Genomic DNA, 23,410 nt, shown 5'->3' on the forward strand with positions numbered 1-23,410 from the left:
AATATTTATGGAATTTTAATCTTTGGAATTTTAATCTAATCTATTGTTAAGTGCCTAAATGTGCTACAACCATAACACCGTAACCAGTGTTTTGGTTTTAATAAAATACATAACAGTTGAAATTTTTTAAAGTATGATTTTGCTTATTTGATGATTTTATACTAACTTGTAAATGCGCTACCCTAGTCCATGACATAATCAATATTAAAATTCAAGCCAAAAAAAAAAAAAATTGAGGCCCTTACAGCCTCCATGTATGATATGACCTCAACTACATTAGCTTAAGTTTGCCTTGAGGAGTGGTTTACAGGTGAGAGAACTAAAGTTATCCGAAACTATTTTAGTGACGTGTTTTCAAGCCCCGGGTAAAGATGTCGTATTTGAGGCGTGGGACAATGTTAAGGCACGATGGATCTTTAAGAAAAGGGTGGCACAGCCAAAGCTGGCAAGAGGAAGACAGACTTGGCCAAAGTACAAGGTAAGCCAGTGGGGCAGGGGAAAGGGTGAGGAGAAAATTTCAGTGATCTAAATGAGACTTACACAACTTGGATACATCATAAAAGAGGATGGTTGGTATCCACTGGGTGGAACAATTACTCCTGGCAATGGAAGAGGAGATGGTAATTGAGAAGAGCCTGAGGAAGGATTTGTGCACATGGAGATGGGAAAGTGGGACTGGTAAGAGTAGAGGTACAGAGGTAGGAGAGCAAGGAGCCAGTTTCGGAAATGGGATCTAGTCAAATTCGCTTGAATAGGAAACGCGAAGGGAAAGTGTGAACAAATAAGGCCAAAGATAAAATCACAGAATTTTAGAGCCTAGAGGAGCTTTAGCTTTAAAGTAATCTAATCTTATCAGTTTGCTCGTGATGACACTAAAGGTAAAGGAATATTAAATGACAACTGGTCAGAGGCCTGCTGACACCAGGGAAGGAACGCGCTGCAGATTCTCAGGCCTGCAGGCTTCCTCACGCGATTGCGGCAAAGCTGCGCAGGATCTGAGCTGAGCGTGGAGACCTCACGTGCAGGGCAACAGATCTGGAGCTTCCCAGTCCCTGGGTGTTGCCGCAGCTTTCTGAACCGGGAGATGACGCGATCGTTATGAAGTTTAGACAGATTAATTTGGCAGCGATGCGTGCGAGATGAGAGCAAAGTAAGGAGGGCAATTAGAAGATTGACCGTGTTTGTGCCAGACGTAGATAATAGGCTTTATTAGCCCCATTTCATAGATAAGGAAACTGAGCTTTGGACTGCGGCCAAACCCAGGGCTGGCGGATTCCAAACGTGCGGTTTGAGGCTGGAACTCTGGAGCACTCACTCGATTAGAGTGGAAGGAGGGGTGGCCTGCCGAGTCTCATGCTGCAAAGTGGTCAGGGGTGACTGAGGGCTGAGAAAAGGCCATTTGGATTTGGCAGCAGGAGGTCATTGGTGGTGTTTGAGTGAGAGTGATTTCAGTTGAATGGTGGGGGTGGCAGGCTGATTTCAAAAGGAATGAAGGAGTGTGAATGCGTGGTAATGAAATGGTGGCAATGAACACAGCCTCCTCTTTCAAGAATTTTGGCAGTGAGAGGAAGGAGAAAAAAGGGAAAAGAGTTTGAGGAAATTGCAGAACAGAGAGCGGAATCCCTTGTTCTATCCATAGAAAACATTTATACAACACTTGCATTTGCCAGGTACTGTGCTAGGTAGCGGGGAACATAATGATAAATAGACTAAACAGGGAAAAATCGAGGATGCTGTGGGAAGAATTATCTTTAATTGGAAATCTTTTAGCCAGGTAATGTGCCACATTCCAAATTTAATATAGTATGGAATGATACCAACCTTTTAAATTTCAAACTTCTCAAAGAAAATGATCTATTGTCTTCATCTTTGTGTCTTCCCATATTACCTTGCATAGCACACTCTCACTAAAAGTTTGCTCAATGAATAAACCATGGGTCCTGAGAGATAAAAGGGAAATCCCAGCTGGGGATAGCTTTGGAAAAGAGGCAGGACATGTCCCTTCTGAGAAGTGAGGAAAAAGTTTGGGTGGGGAGGACTCACAAGTCATCAGAAGCCTGGTGGCCTAGATAAAGCTAAAGTGTGGATTGCAGCTGCAGTGCTTACGACCAGAAAAAGTGCAAGAGTTGAGATTATGGGAGAGGCTCTGGCAATGAGAATGGATTAAGAGCAATTCTTGGGCAAGATCTGTCATAATTTCAGCAGAGACAGTGATTGCTGAAGGTCCTCAGAGGTGGGATTGAGTTACAAGATACAGCAGAAACCATCCAGAAACTATTTATTCATTTATTACTCTTTTGGGGGATGAGAAAGGACGTGGAGAAAGAAGAAAATTAACCCTGTTTTACTACTGGAAATGGAAGTGGCGTCTAAGCCAGGTTGAAATGGAAGCCACTATGTAAGAGAGGAGGAAGAATGAGAGCTGGACGACTCCTAAGAAAAGAAGCTGGTTATGGAGGAAGCCCCTAGTCTGATTCCACTTCCACTTTCTCACTGGTCTACGGACATGCAATGCCTCTGCATTAAACACTGCTGGGGGCATTAACTTGAAAGTATAGCATTCCTTGCCTTATACAAAGTAATCCAGGGTGATATTTGCACTAAATTGAACATTGGTTAAAATATTTAATTTAGCAGATTACAAAACAGATCAGAAAGGGTAAATGGTGTCCTGGAGTGATGAAGTTAATCAATTGCCAGGCAAGATTAAAACCCTGGGCCCCAGAGGCATGGTCCATTGTGGAGGGCCCAGTCATTGGAAGGAAAATCTGAATAAAGCTCCGAGATTTGGCAGGCATCAGTCATGATTCGAATTGCATTTTAGCAAGTTTCTCCACACCAAACTCAGTCTTTTTTCATGAGTTATTGTGGCCATTTGGATGCTTTCTGTATTCTCTTCCTTTATAGCTCTCTCATTTTGTCACTGTTGCCCCATGTTCACCAAATCTGAACATTTCCTTCCCCGTCCTTTCACATTCCCTTGTCTCTGCTGATGTGGTGGGTGGTTCCTACATTCTGAAGCATGTGCTTCAACCGTGTGGAGAAATCCTTCCCATCCCTTAAGAGCAGGGCAAACATGACCCTCTCTGAGAAGTACTTTCAACTCCACCTGAAGAGAATGGTTACATTCTCTATACTTCCATAAAATTTTATGCCCACATCTATTAATAGGAACTAACCTTACCTGCCAGGCACTATTCTAAGTGCCCTGCAAATAATAATCCTCATGAACAACCTTGTGAGGAATGTTCTGTTTTACAGATGAGGAAACTAAAGCCATAGAGGAGATAAATTATTTGCTCTAGGTAATAAGTTGCAGTGACAGGATTCCAACAGAGTGTCTGACCCTAGAATGAGGCTCTTAATTTGGTTTACTTGCTGTTCTCTTCCTCAATTAAATTGTGAACATCAGAAACCAGTGGCTATTCCTTGATTCATCTTTGTTTTTTGAGCTTAGTCTAGAACTTGTCTCACAGTAAGTGCTGAGTAAATGTTAGGTGAATAATGGAAAGGATGAATAAATACGCACCCTTAGGTCTGACCAGCTCACCCTTCTGAACAGAAATTGGATGAGTTTACTGTGAACGAGAGGAAGGAGGGAAAATCTTAGCTCCCTGTGTAATCCAGGGAAAATATACAGGTCCATTTAACACAGTTACCACCTCCTCTTTTTAGGTTATTACTAGAGGTGCAAATAAATAGTTCATAATTATGTTTCAGAAGGACCGAAAATGAATTTGGTATGCCCAGTAAAACTAAAAGCTAGTAAAGCAGAAGATACACTTATAAGACCAGAACACAATTGCAAAGCCATACAGAGATCTTGGAGAGGGTTTCTAGTAATGACAGGTCAGATCTCAAAGGAGGATCCTGCCCCCTGAGGGTAACCATGTGAAGATCCCCTGTAGAACAGGTACTTAAGGGTCCTCAGAATCATGCTGTGTGTTACAGTCGTAGAATGCATATGGGAGAATTCAACCAGAGCTCAGACTTAAGTGGGAAATTCCATCTAGAATCCTCTTTCCTTCTCCTTCTGGCCAATTCCAGCTGTCCCCCAAGTTTCAGATTAAGTGTCACTTCCTAAAGGAAGTATTCTCTGATCGCCAAGACCAGGCAGGTTTTCTTTTAGCGCACTCCCATTCTCAATTGGAGCCCTTTGATTATCTTAATAACATAAAAAAGGCATTTGCTTAATGTCTGCAAAGGCAGGGATTGTGTCCTTTCTGAACACTGTTACACTTTCGGGATCTAGCACAAAGTAGGCCATCGATAAACATTAATTGTGTAAATGAATGAATGAATATGCAGGAATATGATGTTGACACTATTAAAGATCTCCTCTATAGCAATAGACTGATTTCTTATTCCTAATAGCTGCCATCATTTCTAGACCTTATGATAGTTAGCAACAAAGTAAAAACAGCTTATTTACATTTTTAAACACTGCTATTACCAAGAACTTTTCAAACAATGACGAGAGTTAAAATATTTGTTGACTGCAGTTTTCCAAAAAGAGAAGAAAAACATGTGGAAGGTAAATAAAATTATTTTACATAATTTTAAAATTCAGGTAGAATACTGGTCTTAAACTCTTATTTTCTAGTTTCCTTTGAAATTATTCTAACAATAATAATTTCTATATAATCTTGAAACTCAGTGAGCTCCAAGCTCACAGAGAGATCCTTTCAAAAGATCCACTTGTTTTATAAGGCACATTGAGTCTGACATGAAATGTACACTTTGGTATCGAAGAACCCTAGCAAAGGAGATTAGTAGCCAAAAAAGCAATTAAGTTTACAGAAGGTTACAGATACCATATCTAGTACAACAGCTTGGAAAAGAAAGTAACGCAAAGGTCATATCAACAAGAAAAAAAGTTAACACTAAATAGTAGATTTTTTTGAAGAAACAAAATCCTATATTCCCAATCTTTCCTTCTCATCTAATAACTACATGTGTTTGACCGTTTAGAAAAAAAGCAAGAGAGAAGGACGTGGTGTTATTGAAGTTGGTGACTGGCACAAAAGCCAGTGAACCAGGCTGTCAAATCTAAGCATCTGTGGAGTCAGGTTCCTGATTCGTTTTTTCAGTTTGATCTCACATCCCACTGTAGTAGATCCAGGGTTGTAGAATTCCAAGACGGCTGTGTCTGTGTGAGTCAGGGGAGCAGTGGCTGAGGGTTCCAGTAAACACTGAGGGTTCCAGTAAACACATCCGACTACTCCAACTACTTAAATATAATAACTGACGTGCTTCTGGAAAAACCAAGTGTTCTAGAACTGGGCAGTAATCGTACCTTTTCACATGAAAGTAAAGGTGTCCCCATAAAAAAACAGGTCTATGTGACAGACACCGATTATAAATCACCCTCTGGTAATTTTGTTTAGGTACATGGCATTGCGGACCTTAGGACTGACAATGATTGTGCAGCCCATGAAACTATCTTTAACCAGAGTTCCTCGTCTGTGTCAGTATCCTATTTTGAACTAACAATGCTCTCAGATGAGCCGAAAAGATGTATTTAACTCTCACCATTACGATTTCTGATCCTCTTTACTTTAACTCTTTTGAAATAACATGAAAGCTTTGGCTTGCTAATTACTTTTATCCAGCCCATAGAAAAATTAGTTTATCTTCTGATCAAAGCAAATTAGGCAGATCATGGCTGATTAGAATGCAACAGTAAAATCGCCATACTTTCTCCTCCGTCCCCTTTCTCTCAGAAATAGGGCCTGTGTCAAATATGTAGGTATTTCCCACGGCCAGGCCAGACTCTCTGTTTCCAACAGGGACTGTGGCTTGGACAATGGTTCTTACACAGACACTAAAGTTCTTTAGTTCAGTCATTGTGTTCGAAAAGAACTAGTAACCCCTTAGCTAGCATTTGATGAAACATCTAGATTTACATATTTCCTTAATTGCATTTTTGAATGTGAGTGAGATTTATCTGACCAGAGTTAAATGCCTCCTTTATTCCCCTACCCAAGGCAAAATTCAACTCCATGCTCTTAAAAAAAAAAAGCGAGGTAGGAGTGTATGGAATCTTACTCAATTCCCATCTGAACAAATTTTAGGGTTTCAATAAAGTGGGATGAGGGAGTCCCATTACCAAAGACAGGAAAGATATACCTTTACTTTTCAAAGTGGAAATGTCCATTTCTAAAGCGTTGGCTTACTCAGGTTTTTCAAAAAGGCTATTTTGATTTTAATAATGAATGCGATTCCTTATTGCCAAATTCCCCATTTCAGCTGCTTGAAGAGCTCTAAAATTATTGTCCCTAATAATTTCTCGCTAAAATTTCTGTTACGTGACTGTAAAACCTTAAGAGTTAAGTTTTATTTTCTTCATATATTTACTATAAATTAACAGTAAATCTTGTATTTAGCTCCATTTAAACCTCCCTCTGCAGCTGCCCATTTGAAAAATAAAATGGTTGCCTTCTTTCACTTCAGTGGGCACAATACAAAACACCCATTGAGCGTTCCCTTTATTGCAGCTGCCAGTGCCCAGCCGACTTTTAACAAACCAACCAAGCGGAATCACAACGCAGCTGCAACATTTTATGGTATTTCTGTTGGTTCTCTTTTGAGACTGAAGGTGTTAATTAGGAATCAAAGAACACAACCCTGCCAGCTTTCTTTCACAAACCATACCCTGGTCACTGCAGTTTTCAGAAGAAAAATAAATCTAATAAAGGGATAAAAATGTTGTTTGTCACACCAGTAAAGTGTACTTAAGACCCTTTGATCAAAAGCTTTTTATGTAGTCTTGTCAGATGGGCTGGAAATATTGTATTTTTTCCTTTTCTCTCTCTTCTTCATGCAGACTTCGCTGAATTTTGAATTTAATTTAAGACTGTCTGGAAGAAAAAAGTACAAGCATAGTCATATGTAGAATTCTTTATAGGTGATAACTGGTCTCATAGAGCAGAATCATTTTCCTTCCCAGAAAATTATTCCTATCCAACGGTCCATCACGTTCCAGTTTCACACAAAATTGGGCCTTCTATTAGCATATGTACCACAGATTCTCATGCTTACACTTTACATAGGCATCTGTCAATACTCTATTTAGTGTAATGACTATTACATATGTCTTTCAGTGTTTTAGAGGATCCCTTTTTTATGTATACATGGAACTGAGTATTTTCATAAGTGTAAAATCACATATATATACATACACGAACATGTATAATGTTAATTTATCAAATTGTCGTTTTTATAAAGTTTTTTTTATACATCTTGAGTACGATGCATTCAATTGTAACAGCATGAAGTTATTACCTTTAATCTTCAGTCAAAGTTAAAAGCTTAAAGTAAGTTTATGAAGTTACCACTGCTGGGAATTAGTCAAGCCTGCTAACTTTCTCAGCACGACTTTTTGCTGCTAGATGCACAAATCATGCCAAAATCCATTAATCCTGGTCGAAAGAGGCAGAGAGAAGTTCTGCTTGTTGATTTAATGTTAATGAAATGAATGGGCTCCTGAGGCTACCTACAGAGGCCCTCTAAACTGTAAAACAAATAAAGTCATTTTAAGTAATGCTCACTGCAGGAGAGTAAACAATGCTCCCAGATTTGCTGCACAAAATGCTGTGGGTGTGTAGAAACCTCCTTTTCTATAATCCTGCTACACCTGCCCTGTTAAAGTACTCACAAATGTCAAGCTGATAGATTCGTAGAACGAATGAATTAGAAGAGACCTCTGAGCATGTGTTTACCTTTTATTTTACAGATGTGAAAATTGAGGCAGGGAGGTTATGCATCTAGCCAGAGATTCTACGGTGGATTAGTGGAGTAGCTAGATCTAGCTCAGTAGTCCTCAAAACTTACTTGCACATTGAATTTCCTTAGAAAGTGAAAAATTATTTGGATGCCTACCTTATTCCGCCAGATTATGATTTAGTTGGTTCGGTGTGTGATCAGGCCTTGAGATGGTTAACATTAGGTCTCAGTTGGTGTTAATGTGCAGATGAGTTTGAGAATCATGGATAAAGAAGCACCTCTCCTCTGAATGTGTGATTTTTGTTTGTTTGTTTGTTTTCTTGCACCCTGGTGTTCATTATTTCCCAGTTCCTAGGAGTGTCAGTTGCCTTAACATCCCATGGGTAGAGTAAGTAGCGTGCGTGCATGTGTGTGCATGCGTGTGCATGCGTGTGTGTGTGTGTGTGTGTGTGTGTGTGTGTGTAGACTCCCTGAAGATGTGAATTCTACCTACTGGATGAGCCAAATCGACAGCAGAGAAGTAGCCAAGGGCTTGTCCTCTTGCCTCACTCTTCCTTCTCTCTATCCTGCAGTTCACCTCATCTGTGAATCTCTCTTGACACTTTCTAATTCTTTTCTTATTTGCCGTAGTCTCTTCTGCATTGTTGCTTTCCCGTTACCCCCTCTCCACCTGGAGAATTCACTTTGCCTGAGAAGAGACCTTTCTGACCCTTCATTTGAAATTGTTCAGCTTTTGCTGCCTCCTGATCCTTCTTGGTATAGTGATTGTTTAAACTGCTTAATAAAGCCGGGCTGACAGATCCCACTTCTCCAATCTGTGCTGCTGGATAACACATAATAAATGTCTGCCTGACAGTTCCTTCAGTTTTGGCTTTAGGGCTGTAAAATAAATTAGCTTCCTACTTTAGAAATTCAGTAGGCACTTGAGAATTCCAGGATCATCTTTTCACATCTAGTAAGACATAAAAGTGTTGCTCCAGGGGAGCATTCCCTTGTTCTTTTCAGACCTGCTTTCTCGATTCCATTGGTGATGGGTGATGCAGATGGCCTCTGCTATAGAGGGGTGTAAAGAATCTGTGGCAATGGTGACACAGGGCTCATCCAGCAGGGTTAAAAGACTGTATGATCTCAGAACCGTCCATCCATCTCTCCTCTCTGCTGGGGATCACTGGGCCTAATTCCAGAGGCTCCTGCTCAAATACAAGACCAAGCAGTACTTTGACCTCCTATGTAACTTTGAATCCCAGCACCCTCACAGGTTTAAGTTACTGGTACCGATCATCCCCCAGGAAATAAGTTTAGCCTTGTTGTCATCAGTGACTGGCAAGATTCTTCCTATAATTGCATTGAACCAACTGCTTCTTTATCAAAGAAAGCTACAAAGAAATCCTTCGTGAAAATTCAACTCTTTTGAATGTATTTTTGATAAACATAAGCTTATTCTTTAAATGTTTTTCCCCTCTGGGAGAATTATTTTTTCAGTTGTTAATATAAGAAAATAAGCAAACACATCGTGTGTGTGTGTGTATGTGTGTGTGTGTATACGCGTGCACGCTGAAAACTTGTTTTTTCTTGAGTGCATCTTTGGCTCTGAGGAAAGGTTAGATTCCCTGTCTCCTCTCAGTCCCCCTAAACAATCTTGCTTGCTGCTGTAGCAAGTCAGCTGCTGAGACCGGAGCTTCAAGGGGCCCAAAAATTAGCAACCTGAATTTTCCTTTCATACTCAGGAAAAACCATGGGGATGGATGAGATAAAAAAATGAGAGGATAAAAACAGTTCAAGCCCAGGACCACAAATTGTGGGCCATTCATTAAATTGTGTTTAAAGAGTGGACCCCTAACGCTGGGCCACTGGCCCACAATCTGTGACAAAGCGTTCACTCAGGAGTCAGCCACCCTGGAGATTTGTGTAGTATCTACACAATGCTCTGCACACAGATGAAAATATAAAACTTCATTTAAGATATAGAATATTTTATCTATTTGATACTAAGAAGCAGAGATGAGAGAGTATTTTTACTTAGACAGATGTTGGGTGATACCCTACTCATTTGGGGCTACCTCTTTTTGCTTCCCCTATATTTTACCCGGTAGGCACCTCTCTGCTGTCCTCTACCTGTTTTTAATGTTAAAAGAAATCTTGTTTAATGAAAATTATGTTTTTACACTTGTAAAATTTCAGGGCAATTAAATAGATATTTTGGGGACTAACGATAAGAGGCAACGCTGTTTATTTGAAAAGTATGGGTTTAGTGTAAAAGTAACTGAACGTCAGGACCAACAAACAATAGTGCCTAACGTTTAACACAAGCTCCACATGTGAGGTCTTGTATAAAGTGCTTTACCTGCATTATCTTACCAACTTTCACAACAACCAGTGAGCTACATGTCATTATTATTGCCATTTTACAGGTGAGAAAAAAGGGGGCACCAGAATATCTGCCAAGGTCACTCAAGATAAGGCTGTGATCTTTGTCAAGAAATGTTCTCATTCCCAAAGTCGGGATGGTAATAACTATTTTACTATTTATTATGAAGGTCAAAGGAGAAACTGGGGGGTAGAAGTGTTAAAAGCACTGCTTGAATTTTTTTTCTTTCTGTCATGGGAATTTACAAACAATACAGTCTGCCAAGTTTAGAGGGAAGAACCTCTTTATCACCATATTATAAGATTATAACAGAGATTATATCAGCTCATCTTCTCTGTTACACATTTGGTGGCCAAAAAATTGGCACCTTACATGTTAGGTGTGGACAGAGTGAGAATCTTATGTAGAGTTTAAGGAATCAGAAAAGTGCCTCTTAAAGAAAGAAAATGGTTCTCATTCTCCTTCAAGTGTGCCCTGGTCATATCCTCTTCTCAAATTGCCCAAGCTCAGGTATGCATAGGCACAGAGTACTTTATTTAAAATGTTGGTTTTAAAATTATTCAGGTATGGTATGGCAAATAAATCAGGAGGCAATTGCTATTGAAAAGATAGTTACAGTTCTCAAGAGTATAAGAGGCATGTCATGTCAATATGGGGAAGCATCTGGGTCAATCGGGAGACAGAAAACGGGGAGGAAAGCATGGGCCTTTACTGTGGTCTCCATGGGAAGAAATGGACAGGGTAAGCAGGCTTGGAATTGGTTAGTTAGAATAATTTCTGCAGTCTGTAGAGTGAAGGGGTTGTCCTGAGTTGTCTGTTACCTGGCTCTAACGGGATTAGGACAGAGAATATTTACATAGAGTGTAAGAGCCCTGCCATAGGCTGATAAAAAAGGTGGTTGGAGGTGTGGACTTTGGTTGGTTGGTTTGCTCGAGAAAGGCATGGTTCCAGAGGAGTTGTTGCTGTCTCTAAAAATTAGCTGGCTCCGGGAGGGGCATTCTCTCCTAGGTCAGCAAGACCCCAAGATAGCAAAAGCATTATAAAGTACAAAAAAATGAAAAACATGATTAATACACAGAGATTCTGTGTTATGACCCAAAACCCAAGGGGACTCCTTTCTTCTTTGGTCCAAGAAAATCTACAATTCAAGGGATATATAGACAAGTAGTAAAAACAGAGGAGTAGATCAAGTTTGGTGACCCAGCATGGTGAGTGCTTTGACAGGGAAGTTCAACATCATGTAAGACCATCAAAGACAGGTTTCTAAAATAGTGGGTCACAGAAAGCTCTCCAGAGGAGGTGATGTTTGAACTGAGTATAGGAAAACTCACCAAGGTTAGCAAGATGAAAAAGAAGAAAGGCATTTCAAGCAGAGACCAACACATGTGAATACCTTGAGGTATGAAACATGGAAATTATAGGGGATAGTTTGATGTAGTTTGAGAGAAGAAAACGTGGGGTACTAGGAAGGAGGAACTGGCCACAGGGTATGTAGGTAAGAGATGAGGCAAGAGACGTTGGCTTTGTGGGTTAAACTGAGGAGTTAAACTGTATCATGAAAGCCACAGGAAACTATTGAAGGATTGAAGAGAGATATGACCAGAGTTGTATTTTGAACAGACTAGTGGGGTGGTAGGGAGTGTGTGTGTCTTGGGGGTCATGCAGACTGAGGCAGAAGACTGCCACTGTTATCCAGGTGAAAGGTGAGAGCCTGAACTAATACAATTTCAGTGCTAGAGGAGTAAGGGAACAGATACAACAGACATTAATGTGACCTGAAGCTTGCCAAATTAAGGTCACAAAAAAAATCTAAATTACGATATGGTGTGTTTAACTACAATGAACAAAAACTTGGGAAATTATTTATTCTTCAAACTTAATTCGATTGTTCCTTTCTATCCTACAGCTTTTTAGGCGATTCGGAATATACTTTATCTGTATCTATGATGGGTCAAAAAAGATGATGAGGTTAAAATTCAGGCACATACTTAGATATGAATATATATACAAAGGAAACAAGATACTTAGAAACATCTAGAAAAGTAACTGGGAGTTTTGGAATTCATTTACATATCTGACATTGGAGTAAAAAGTTGACAGGAAGGAGCACTCGACAGGAGTTTTTGGGACACCTGGGTTCCAATTCCATTTTTGCCAGCTATGTGATTTTGGGAATGCCATTTACCTCTTATGAGCATGATTTCCATCACCTGTGAAGGTGTTGGATTGGGTGACTTCCAAGATCCTTTCCACTATAAATCCCATGTGTAGACATAGCTTTGACTTATCAAAAACCTTTGCAACGCATCTAAGTGATTTTAATTCTGTTTATTTGGGCAATTAGGGCAATTCTCTAGCAATCATGATTAAATTTCCGTCTTACATTGTGTAATGTGACCTTAGGTATACAGCTTAGTCATTCTGGTAATTTGTGGATAAAAGATTATCCTTTGAGTTCTTTATAGTAAAACTTACTCTAAATGTAGTTGTCTATTAGCTCAAGCTCTGAATTGATTTTACTATAATTAACATAAATCTACCAAAATTAGTCTTTCCATCCCAATATATAATTAACTATGTTGTGAGGAGTTTCTACAGCTAAGGCGAAGGGAGCTTCAAATTACCATGTAATAGTTATTTGGGACTGGACCACATCCACCCGACACTTTTTACAATTATAAGAGCCTGGGGAAGTAGACCTTATGCTGGAAGGCTGGCAGCTGTAAGGTGGAAGGTGGATACTTGCTTTCAGCTAATCATGTTGCTAAAACTTTTGAGATCTTCAAATGAGATAAGCTTACACCCTGGGAGAATCTGGTTTAACTGGGATTTCCTTTTGCTACCCGAGCTTGAAGACTCAATGAAAAAAGATCTTGAACTTCCTTCTCTACTCTGTTGCACTGAGCCCCAGAGAACAACAGCTGCTGGGGAAGTGGGGGCTGTGGTGAGGTAAGGCTTCCCACCGCAAGGATAGTAATGTGGCTTCCCCAAGTTAAAATAAAAAACCCCAATTTCAGTGCACTTAGAGTTGATACTTTAATCCTAAAGACTCTTCTTTCTAAACTTCCCTTCGCCTTGTCCTTTGCAGGCCAAGGAGAAAGTGTCTGAGATAAGGAAAATGCATGCTTCCAGTTCTCCTCTGATTCTATCCAGAAGGGAGAGATGAAGAAGGATAAAGAGAGACACAAGAGAAGTGAACCATCTGGGGTCCGGGTGTCTATCGGAAGTCTCACAGTCTCTCCATGCTGCCTGCATTGTTCCTGCTGTAGCGGATTCCTTCTGCCTTATCACCTCTCTTGCCATTTCTTCCTCTAGGTTTTACTCTATTGGGCAGTGGACAGTAAAACAATAATAAAGTAGATCTACTCTATGCAGGTACGTCTGTCTGTCCCATCAGAACAGGAAGAATGAAGAGAAAATAAAGAGGAAGATTTCTTATTCAGCCTTTTCTAGAAGACTCCAAACTCATTCTGTAGATTCATTCAAAATACATTGTGAAATCAATGTTTATTGTAGAAGTCTCAATCTATACCTAAAATAGATGGTTAAAGAATGTAATTCCTTCCATGGAAATTTTTATTTGGTTTTTATAAAGAAGTAATTCTCACTGTACATGCATACAAAAAGTGAAAGCTTATTTTCGTGCTGACAGATTTACAGACCAATTGATTATGTAACAGAGTTCCTTCAAGTAAGTGCTTCACAAGAAAATTTATAACCTAAAAACTTCAAGTGCCATGTAGTGTTTTGTGTGTTGAATCTATAAACTCATTAAAATAACACTGGGTAAAACCAAACACAACACAATGAAAGTTCTAACACAGCCCACATTAACCAAACAAGATTAAAATAATATCTTTGTTATGTACTAGGTTAAAAATTCAGCAAATTCTTTATATTTTTTCCACTTGAGATCATGTGTGGTTTTCCACTTTCCTGAGAACTACACTTTTGTGGCTTTTTTGATCAAAGGAAGGTTATTTTTGCAAATAGACATCTTTTGTAGAGGTCCTTGTTCTACTTAATCAAGGTTTCAAGAAAAAAAAGAAGCACAAAAATATTTACTAGTTTTTCAGTAAAACATAAAAATTCTTAGGGTCTTAGTGTGGACTTTGGGAAGGAAGGTATGCACGTAAGGTCAGCCATCACAGTTTGTGTGTGTGTGTGTGTGTGTGTGTGTGTGTGTGTGTGTATGTGTGTGTGTGTGTGTGAGAGAGAGAGAGACAGAGAGAGAGAGATAGAGAGACAGAGAGACAGAAAGAGAGAAGGAGGTGGAAGGAGGAAATAAAGGAATTTGGCTGCAAAATTGAGTAACAGTTTGAAACACTTGGCTTCCAGTTGTGAAAGATGAGCAACACTGGGGAAAAGGCTGTGCTAACAAGGGACCACTTGAGGGAAGCTTAATCTCAGCTGGCAGGCTGACTAGGAAGGTCAGCTCAGTGCACACGTTCTCAGCTGGAGTTGGGCTCCCTTTGCCAGGACAATTGTCTTCTGCATTTCAGCTTCTGAACCAAACTGAAGGTGCCTTCACACGGCCAGCTCAATCTCTCCCCTCAAAAGGGTCGGCTCTCCACTGTCAAGCCATGTCAATGTTATGTATCATTTCCACTGAGCAAATGGCACAAAGAAAATTGTTTCTTACTGGGGTGTTGGTGTGTGTATTAGTACATGCATGAGATCGCTTTCTTCCTCCTTGACCACCACAGTCCTTATTAGAAGATGAAACAAAACTCCTTCTGAAAGCAAGAAGGATAAAATGAATATGAAAATAATGTGCATATATTAAAAAATGAGACACTTGAAAATTAGGGGTTGCTGAACAATTTTGAATTATTAATGTTAATAGAAAACAAAGTCGAGAGTACTGTTTTAAGAAATTTTAGCGATGATATTTCAATGTCTCCTAAATTTTCTAAACATCAGTTCTAAATTGATGAGGGGCTCTTTACACTGAATATTATTTATAATTAAATGGTAACTTTCTCATATAATAAATAATTATCATGTTAGGTTTACAGAGCAAATGAATTGAAAGACTAAAGAAATTAAATGAATAGTTCGAAAAAGTTTCTTCTCTGACTTATCTAGATTTCTAATTTACAAGGAAATCTGTATCACTGCCATAAATGTTAAACTATGCATTATGTGTGTGTTTCTGTGTGTGTATGTATAAAATTTTCAAGTAATTCTCCATTCTGAATCAAATAAATTACAGTATGAATACCTTTATGACATCATTTCATCTTGTCAGTTATAAAAGTGAATAAAAACTCAAATAACATTGGTCTGTTAAGAAAGTTCATGTCTCTCTGAATTGAGAAATAATTCCAAAGAATGCATCTACTTTACTTGACACATAGATCTGGTCATAGAATAAAAGTAGTTTTATTCTTGACTTGGAAGTTATCAGTTAATTGATTGCTCTTTATAATACTCAGGGCAGCTACCACAATTTATCTTTGATATAGAGATTAAAAAAAATGTTTCTGTAGCATTAAGAAAATAGATATACAAAAGGTATTATTAAACTTAGAATCTTGGCCCTAAGCTATATATTTTTCATTTTATTGAAAATTAAAAACTTGATTTCCCAGGATTCCCTGAGGAAATATTTCTGGTATTAGAGCTTTATAAATTGTGTTCCTGAAAATAAAAATGTCTTGAAATATTTTAGCACCAATTACAATTACGTTGAGGCATAACTATACTGCAGAAGGGTGTATTGGTTTTCTTGTATTTCTGGTCAATTTCTGGCCCTGAAGATAACTTCAAAGAGGCCTGAAAATATTTTGAGCAATGGATACATCATTGGAATAAGTTCATGGGCCCACAAGTTAGGAAAGATAATAGTACCTGTGTCACAGGTTATTGTGGGACATGTGATTGAGTGACGTACTTAGCATAATTAATGCCTGGCGTTCAAGAAGTACAATATGTTAGCTGTTGTTGTTATTAAAATAATAAAGTAATTTACATATGCAAATTCTGCTGTATTTATTAAAATAAACAACTCATTGCATCATTTAAGCTGAACACATTTTAATTGTATTTCAAATGGGACCGGGCCATAATTGCAGGATACCAGTAGCCCTGTGTTGTTCTGTTACTTTCAGATAAATAGTTTTCAATCTATCTTTCTCTGACCTCTTTTAGTCACTGGGATTTCAGCAGCTGGTTCAGCCAGTTCTATTCAATTCCTCATTACAAATATTTACTAAACATTCTTTAAGTGTCAGGCACTGGCGTGGGCACTGGGATATAAAGTGGAAATTTCCTACACTGGAAGAGCTAGTGAGGAAGATAAACCATGAAGGAAGAGATATCATGACATCTTGGAGTGTTATTCCATCTGACTTTAAGGAAGATGATTTCATGGACATGGGTTGGTTTCTTTGCATACTCTCAAAGTAAATTTTAGCTTCTCTAAGCCCAGACTTAAGCACTGAGAATAGGGGTAATAGATGAGGGTATGAGAAAGGACTCCTGCTCACAAAACATCTTTTAAACAGTTCCCCTACTAATGCTAACATCTTGTCAACAGGATGTTAGCATTGCCACTAAATAACATAATTCCATTTCTTGAAATTAAATGGCAAATGGTCTTCTACCACTTTCAAATAAGGCATATCCATAGGGTTCAATCAACATAACAAAAAATTAACTGGAAGAGGTGAGAGAAAATGCCAGGGATTTTAAGAAAGGGCCTGTTTCTTACCATGTAACCTATGCAGAACAAAAACAATTTTGAATTATGAAAATTTTAATTAAAAAATTCCACCCTATAGCCTGTGAAATGTCTCCTTTCCCCATAGATAAGTTCCACTGGTGATATTTAACATGTAGTTGAGATCTATAGTGATTGAATGAAAATGTGGGTTGAAGCTGACAGATCAGGGAATAAAAAAGTTGTAGTAGGTTTGAATTCAAGAGTAGGTCTAACAAATAAAATTTTACTAAGATATAGTTAGAATAGCAACAGTACTAGAATATCAGGTTGATTTCTTTGGTATGTAATATATCAGTGTGCTCTAAAGTCAGTCGGATTCATCTCTCTACTACAAAATGAGACTCTATAGGGGAAAACATTGCAACAGGAGTGAAGAGGTTGAATCGCTAAGGAAGGAATTTGTCTCTCATGAAGAAGTCAATTTACCAGAAATATCGACTTGTGGGGGTGTTTACAAAGAAATGTACTATTTAGCATTACTCCAAATTTATATAAATAGCTGAACCAAACCAAAAACGTTACTTCACAAAACTATTCAATGCAGAATTCACTACTGGTTTTCATTTCTATCTTATGGCATATGATTTGGATTAATTGGAAACATAGTTAAGTTTATAGCCAAAATGACTTAAATGCATGAATTTAATGGAAGAAATATAAAAATGTTTTACCAAGATAGGTAGATATTAGGTCTCAGTTAGAAAACTATAAATGTTCTGCAACGTCTTTAATTTTAAATGATAGCTTTATTGAATTTATTGCTTACTTAGATAACATTCCTATGCCTTTGACAGTTACATGTTTTGGAAATTCAAAACAATCAAATGGTTCACATAAAAAAATGTGAGAAATCATAGATAGATCAGTTTTGTGATTCGAAACTTTTTAAGTACATCCAAGAGGGAATGGTTCCATTATCAAAAAATAATTTTATTTAACTTAAAAGGTTATTTTGTGATTCCAATCTTCTAACTCATTTGTGATTGCTACCTTTTCTTTCTTATCAGAACTCCTTTACTTTGAAGAAAACACGTAAGGAGGAAAAAGATTGAAGATCTGATTGAAGATCATGTTTATTGTATGTGAAAATTCATTCTTGTCACACAAACTCTGCCATGAGTATGTTGAACATATTCAGTAAAATATTTGCTCTAAATATATGCCAAAAAATTGCTTGAATCAGAACCTCTCCTTAAAAAAAAATCACTTAGACTAATTTAGTCAATTGGTTTCAATAATTACCCCCATAACAACAATACTACTAAAAAAACCCCTGAGAGTTTTGGAGAAAAAGAAAGAACTTGATTAAAATGCAGAAAAGTCATTGGCATTATTACATTTTAAACAAATTTTAAAAGTAGATTGGTTGTAGGGCAAACTGTATAATTTTGTAATTGATCTAGAATTTAAGACTGTTATAACAGTTAAGGCTTTTGTAACCACTGCTAAAGTACAAACACTTTCCTTTATTTGAAATACTTTGCTCGAAAGAAAGCAGAAATATATGAAACCAATTTCAGAGAAGATTTAAAAAATGTTTTTAAATTTTGAAACTACATTTTAAATGCTTAAAACACATGTACAACACCATACTTACTTTAACTGAGATTTTTGATCAGTTCTAATTAATATCAAGTTTACTAATTTTGTGTAAAAGTAATTTTGTTCCAAAGTTACTTAATGAAAAGTAATCAAACTACAGTAAATTAAAAAAAAGTTTCTCCTAGTTCTTTTGGTTCACATGATATAAATTTGCTTGTGGATGAAATGTCCATGTCTTAAGCAATAGCAAGAAAAAACTCTCCGTTTTCATTTGAAAATAAAATGGCTGTCTAGATCAAAAAGAAAGTATGTTTATTATATTACGATGCTGATTTTAGTTTAGAATTTAGTTTTCTATATGAATGTCACATTAACTGTATGAAAGTCACATCAAGGTAGCACAGGGGAGCTTACTTTCAAGACTCTATTAGCAAAAAAGTTCACATTTGGTGCATTAAAATAATTTACTTATAATAAAATTAGATGCTAGAGCTACTTTATTTCTGACAGATTACTGGTAAATTGAGAAGTATTAAACATTGTCAACAATTATTGCCTGCTTTTATGTTTCAACGTTGGTGTTTTCCTTATTTTATTCTGAGTGAGCTTTATTAGTTCCTTTTGTAAAATCACAGCCCATAACTACTGGGGGAGAGAGTGAGAGGGAGAGAGGGAGGGAGAGAGAAAGAGAAAGGGAGAGAGGGAGGGACGAAGAGAGGGAGAGAGCAAAGATTAAGATTGGGATTTTTCCAGTGTTCCTACCATGTTCCATGGTCCAATTACAGAGCTACTGGGGAATGTAGTTCAGTAAGCAAAGAGAGTTAATATTAATGTTTGGACTGGCTTAGGATTTAGCTTTTCTGGGGAAGAAAGATTATAAAACTGCACATAAATAGCTCTAGCCTTCTATGAAGAGAGGAAACTTTCTTTACCTAAGAGTCTGACTAGCTGGCTCTCTGATTGTGGCAAATCTATTTGCCAAATGTCTACAGCTGGAACTTGCCATCATCAATCTGTTTGAAGAAAATAAAATGCTTGTTCTTTTGTGAGGAAGGGAGTAAGATTAAGAGATAACATTTTGACTCTAATAAATGGTGATAACCTACTACAAACAAAAAAAGATAGTTGTCTGGCCTTTACCCACATTAGTCTTTGCACACGGCAACTTTCTCATCAAAGCTTAATTACCACTGGGTCCCAGTGGAGTTGGATTGTAATTTAGTGTTTCCTTTCAAGAGAAAAGGGAAGTTATTTCTTAAAATAAGAAAACCAGAAAGATACATGCGTATTTATTTGAATATGGGTAAATAAAAATTCTTGTAGGTTATGAGTACACAAGTGAAGGTAGAAAAGGACAGATAATTTTAGGTGTAACCAAAAGAGGGCACCATCTACCCTTAATGTCTGCACAGACTTCCTGTGGTTGTAAAAACAAACAAACAAACAAAAAACCCCCAAAACTCCCAACCCCTCAACCCATAAGGGAAAGGCGTCCATCCCATGGTCCCTGGTATTTTGTACTCTATAAGAAGACCAAATTCTGAAATCACATCTTCCAAAGAACATCAGTTCGGTTGTTTACTTCAGGACTGATTTCTACAGGTTGCACTTATACTCCTTGAAATGTTAACCACTAGAAGCAAGTATTTAACGTTCACTGTGATACTTTTCACAGACATGCCGAGGTTAATATTTTATAGGGCACTGAGAAAATGTCTCTTTAGGCTAGTGTACAGTCATCAAATAGCATGAGAAAAAGATGACAATTAATTTCCTAATGGCATTTTAACTCCAAGGGGTTATCTATAACATAGATGGGGAACAGTGGCAGTAAGATCTCCTAAGCACACAGAAGATGCAGTTAAATGCATTTGAGATATGTGAGAAATGATTTGAATCAGCATTTCATACTAAATTTTAGTAACAGAAGCCTAACAATTTTCCTTCTTTCAAGTGAGAAAAAAAAGCATCCTACTACTAATAAATTTCTTTTCCGTATTCTTATATATGTTTTAAAATGAGTGTATGATTTTAATAGGTAAGTGGGGGGCTTGCACATTTCTCTCGTATATAGTCAGTTTCTTCAGGGAGATGGGGAAGGTAGTTCTAGGCTATGAAATTGCCACACTGCTCTCAGACATTCACTATGCTGGAGAACACGCGATTCTTGACACGTTGAGTTTAGCAGTTAAACCAGAGATTGTGGACGAGCATTTCACTCCATAGTACAAATAGCTGTTTAGGAGGAAGAAAGGTGAATTCTTGGAGAATTAATTAGGAGAGCAGATTTCTATCATTGTAAAAATATCACTGCCACAGGCAACCAGTGCAATTAAGGGGAAATCTGGTGGAGGAAGTAGAAATAATCCCTTTAGGTAAAGAAAGCAGTCAAAATCATTTTATGGCAGATGAAGAGACGACTGTCATCTACTAACCCCTAGCAGGATGGTCCCTCTATTTGCACAATATTAAAGCAAGTTAAAAAAAAAAATTTTTTTTTTCTTCCTCAGTCTGTCTCCAGAAAAAGAATCACTCACTATTTAGTGGAAAGCGTTGTGCAAGCCTTTTCATGTTTCTTCCCTCCAGAAAACAACTAAGCAGAAGAAAGAACGTGTTCACAAACAACTAGCTCCTGCCAAGGTACATCAGAGAAGCCGAAACAGAGATTGTGTGGGCTTGGGGTGGGCTCACTGCAGTGCTTCCAATTAAAACCTAAACGTGTCACCTTGTCACCAGTGCCCCCTTTCCTGAGTGGCCTCGACCCTGGTCTCTCTGCCAGAAGGAACTAAGCCCCAGATTCTCCTTACAGGGAAGGAGAGTTGTCTCCTCGGTCCTTCTTGAGTCACCTCATCCACCCAACCACCTGTTACCCCCCGGGCTTGGATTTTCCAGACAAAATTATGAAATGAGCCGCTGCCTCGTGTCCGCGATAAGGGTTTTGGAGGTTGTGATGCGGGGAGAAGGAGTGTGAGGATCCCCAAGGGATGACAGAAAGATTCGGGTCTCCTCTTTGGTGTTGGCGCCACTGTTTACTCGCCTCGCGGCTTACAGCCCACTTCCCTTTTCCTCCCGGGAGGAGGAGATGGTTAAAGATTACACTGCGGTGGCCGGCACTTCAAAGGGCGGCTCGGGCAGCCAAAGGTAAAGATAACGTTCTGGCAGCTCTAATCGGGGTTTGTGGTTGCCACATTTTAATCACTTCATTAAAAAAAGGGCGGGGGGATGAAAGAAAGAAAAGAAAAAGGTTACATTACGTGACCGTGTAAGGGATGCAGAGTAAGTTCCTTTGGAGCTGGGCAAGTTGGAGTTCTTTGGGGAAACTTTTTACAGCCCATCTCTTCGCGGAACGCGACAGGACGCGGAGGGGAGGCGAGATGGGGGCAGGGACCAACCAGGCAGCCAGCCTTTGGGTTCCAGGCTCGGAGCACAATTGGCCACACTTCAGGCAAATGCCTACACTCGGAGGAATTCGCCTTGCGACTTGCCTAGAGCCGGACCGGGAAGCTGAGGCTCACCAGCTCTTTCCCCGGATTGCACTTGAAGCGTTTCTCTGCGGATCTCCAAAGTGCGGTGCTACTACTCGCTAAGACACGTGCATTTTTCCCTGGGGCCCAAACACTTCGGGCCAAGATGCCCTTTGCAAACTTGTCCGCCCCCTCCAGGGCAGGTGGGAGCAGAGGAGTCCCCAGCCTGGCCTTGGACTACTAGCCTCCCTTCCCCTTTAGCCCCCTTCCGGAGTGGAGTGGGGGCGCACTTACAGGTAGGAGGTGAAGACGCTGAGGTTGGAGGGCAGCTCCGAGAGCCCCAGGTCCGAGCAGTCCACCCTGAGCAGCATCCTGCCGTCGGGCTCGCACTGACAGTGCGCGGGGCACCCCCGAAGCAGTGCGCCGGGCCTTGGCGAACCGCCCCCCGCCGCCAGCTGCAGTAGGACAGGCAAGGACAGGAGCACGCCGACCGAGGAGGTGTCCATGGTGCCCGGGCAGGGGGCCGCGAGCGGGACGCGGTCGCAAGGCAGCGCCCGGGTCGCTGCGGATGGTGGCGAGCCGGACGCGGCTCCGCGGGCTTCTGCAGCTCAGCGCGGTTCTGCAGAGCCGGGCACCGCGCTTCTGCCCCCCGGAGGGGGCGCGGGGGAGAAGGGCCGCGGGGCCGGAGGTGCCCGCTGCCGCCACGAGGACCTCCGGAGCCGCCCGGGCTGCAGCCGCTGCAGGGGCGGTGAGCGTTGCTGCTTCGGGCGGCTGCTCTGTGTGGAGCAGCATCTCCGCTCGCACGCTCGTTTTTTAAAGCGCTCCAGCCCGAATTGCGCGCCCAGTGACGTCAGCGCAGCCCCGCTTCCCAGGCACCCCCCACCCGGCCCCGCTTTCCCTCCGCCGGCCTCCTCCCTCCTTTCCCAAGTCCGGGGCTGGGAGGCTGCTGGCGGCGCGAGGAGCAGGCGCGTTCCCAGTGCTCCGGCTTTGCCTCCGGGGGACGCGTTCCCGCGCTCAGCACTGCGTGACGGGCAGGGGACCCCCACCCTCACTCCCTCCCGCGTCCTGGAGACTCAGATCAGAGAGCCGAAAGAGACCTGCTTCAGAGGGACACTGACAGACGCGCAGGGATCAAAGCATGCGACAAGCTTCTCCCAAGCTCACTTCAAATATTGGATAAAATAGACGGAGTGCTTAAAAAAAAAAAAACAAAAAAAACAAAAAAAAAAAAAACAAAAACTAAACTGCAGTCCAGAAAAATAGTTACGTTATTAGAGTACGGAGTCAGGCGTCACCATGCGGATGATGGGTGGTCGTTTTCGTCCTTACCTCACGCCTCACTGTCTGGCTCGCTTCTGCCCCAAAATCAAAGTGTTGGGTTAATGGCTACGTAAACGCATCTCGTGAGCAAGCGCTCCATTGTTGCCTTCCTAACTTATCAGGGTAAGAAGTCGAAGTGTCTATTTTTTAACGTGTTTTCGGGTCCTCTAGAAATCACCTCTAGTAAAACAATGCGGGAAAGAGACAGATGGCTGTTCGTTTTTGTTCCGGGGGGATATGGGGAGGGCTTTTCATCCTGTGTCC

The 23,410-nt window shown here is 40.0% G+C and overlaps 1 protein-coding gene across 1 annotated transcript in view; it reads right to left on the reverse strand.

Annotated features, from left to right (window-relative positions):
- Positions 1-22,616, reverse strand: part of LGR5 (leucine rich repeat containing G protein-coupled receptor 5) — a 114,291-nt gene extending 91,675 nt beyond the window's left edge. Inside the window, exon 1 of the mRNA XM_016148380.2 lies at positions 22,121-22,616. Within this exon, the coding sequence (XP_016003866.2) occupies positions 22,121-22,332 (212 nt within the window). The 5' untranslated portion in view covers positions 22,333-22,616. The remainder of the gene's footprint in view (positions 1-22,120) is intronic.
- Between the last annotated feature and the right edge of the window lie 794 nt (positions 22,617-23,410).

The sequence above is a fragment of the Rousettus aegyptiacus genome, unplaced genomic scaffold (assembly GCF_014176215.1).
Source record: "Rousettus aegyptiacus isolate mRouAeg1 unplaced genomic scaffold, mRouAeg1.p scaffold_m13_p_2, whole genome shotgun sequence".
Taxonomy (NCBI): domain Eukaryota; kingdom Metazoa; phylum Chordata; class Mammalia; order Chiroptera; family Pteropodidae; genus Rousettus; species Rousettus aegyptiacus.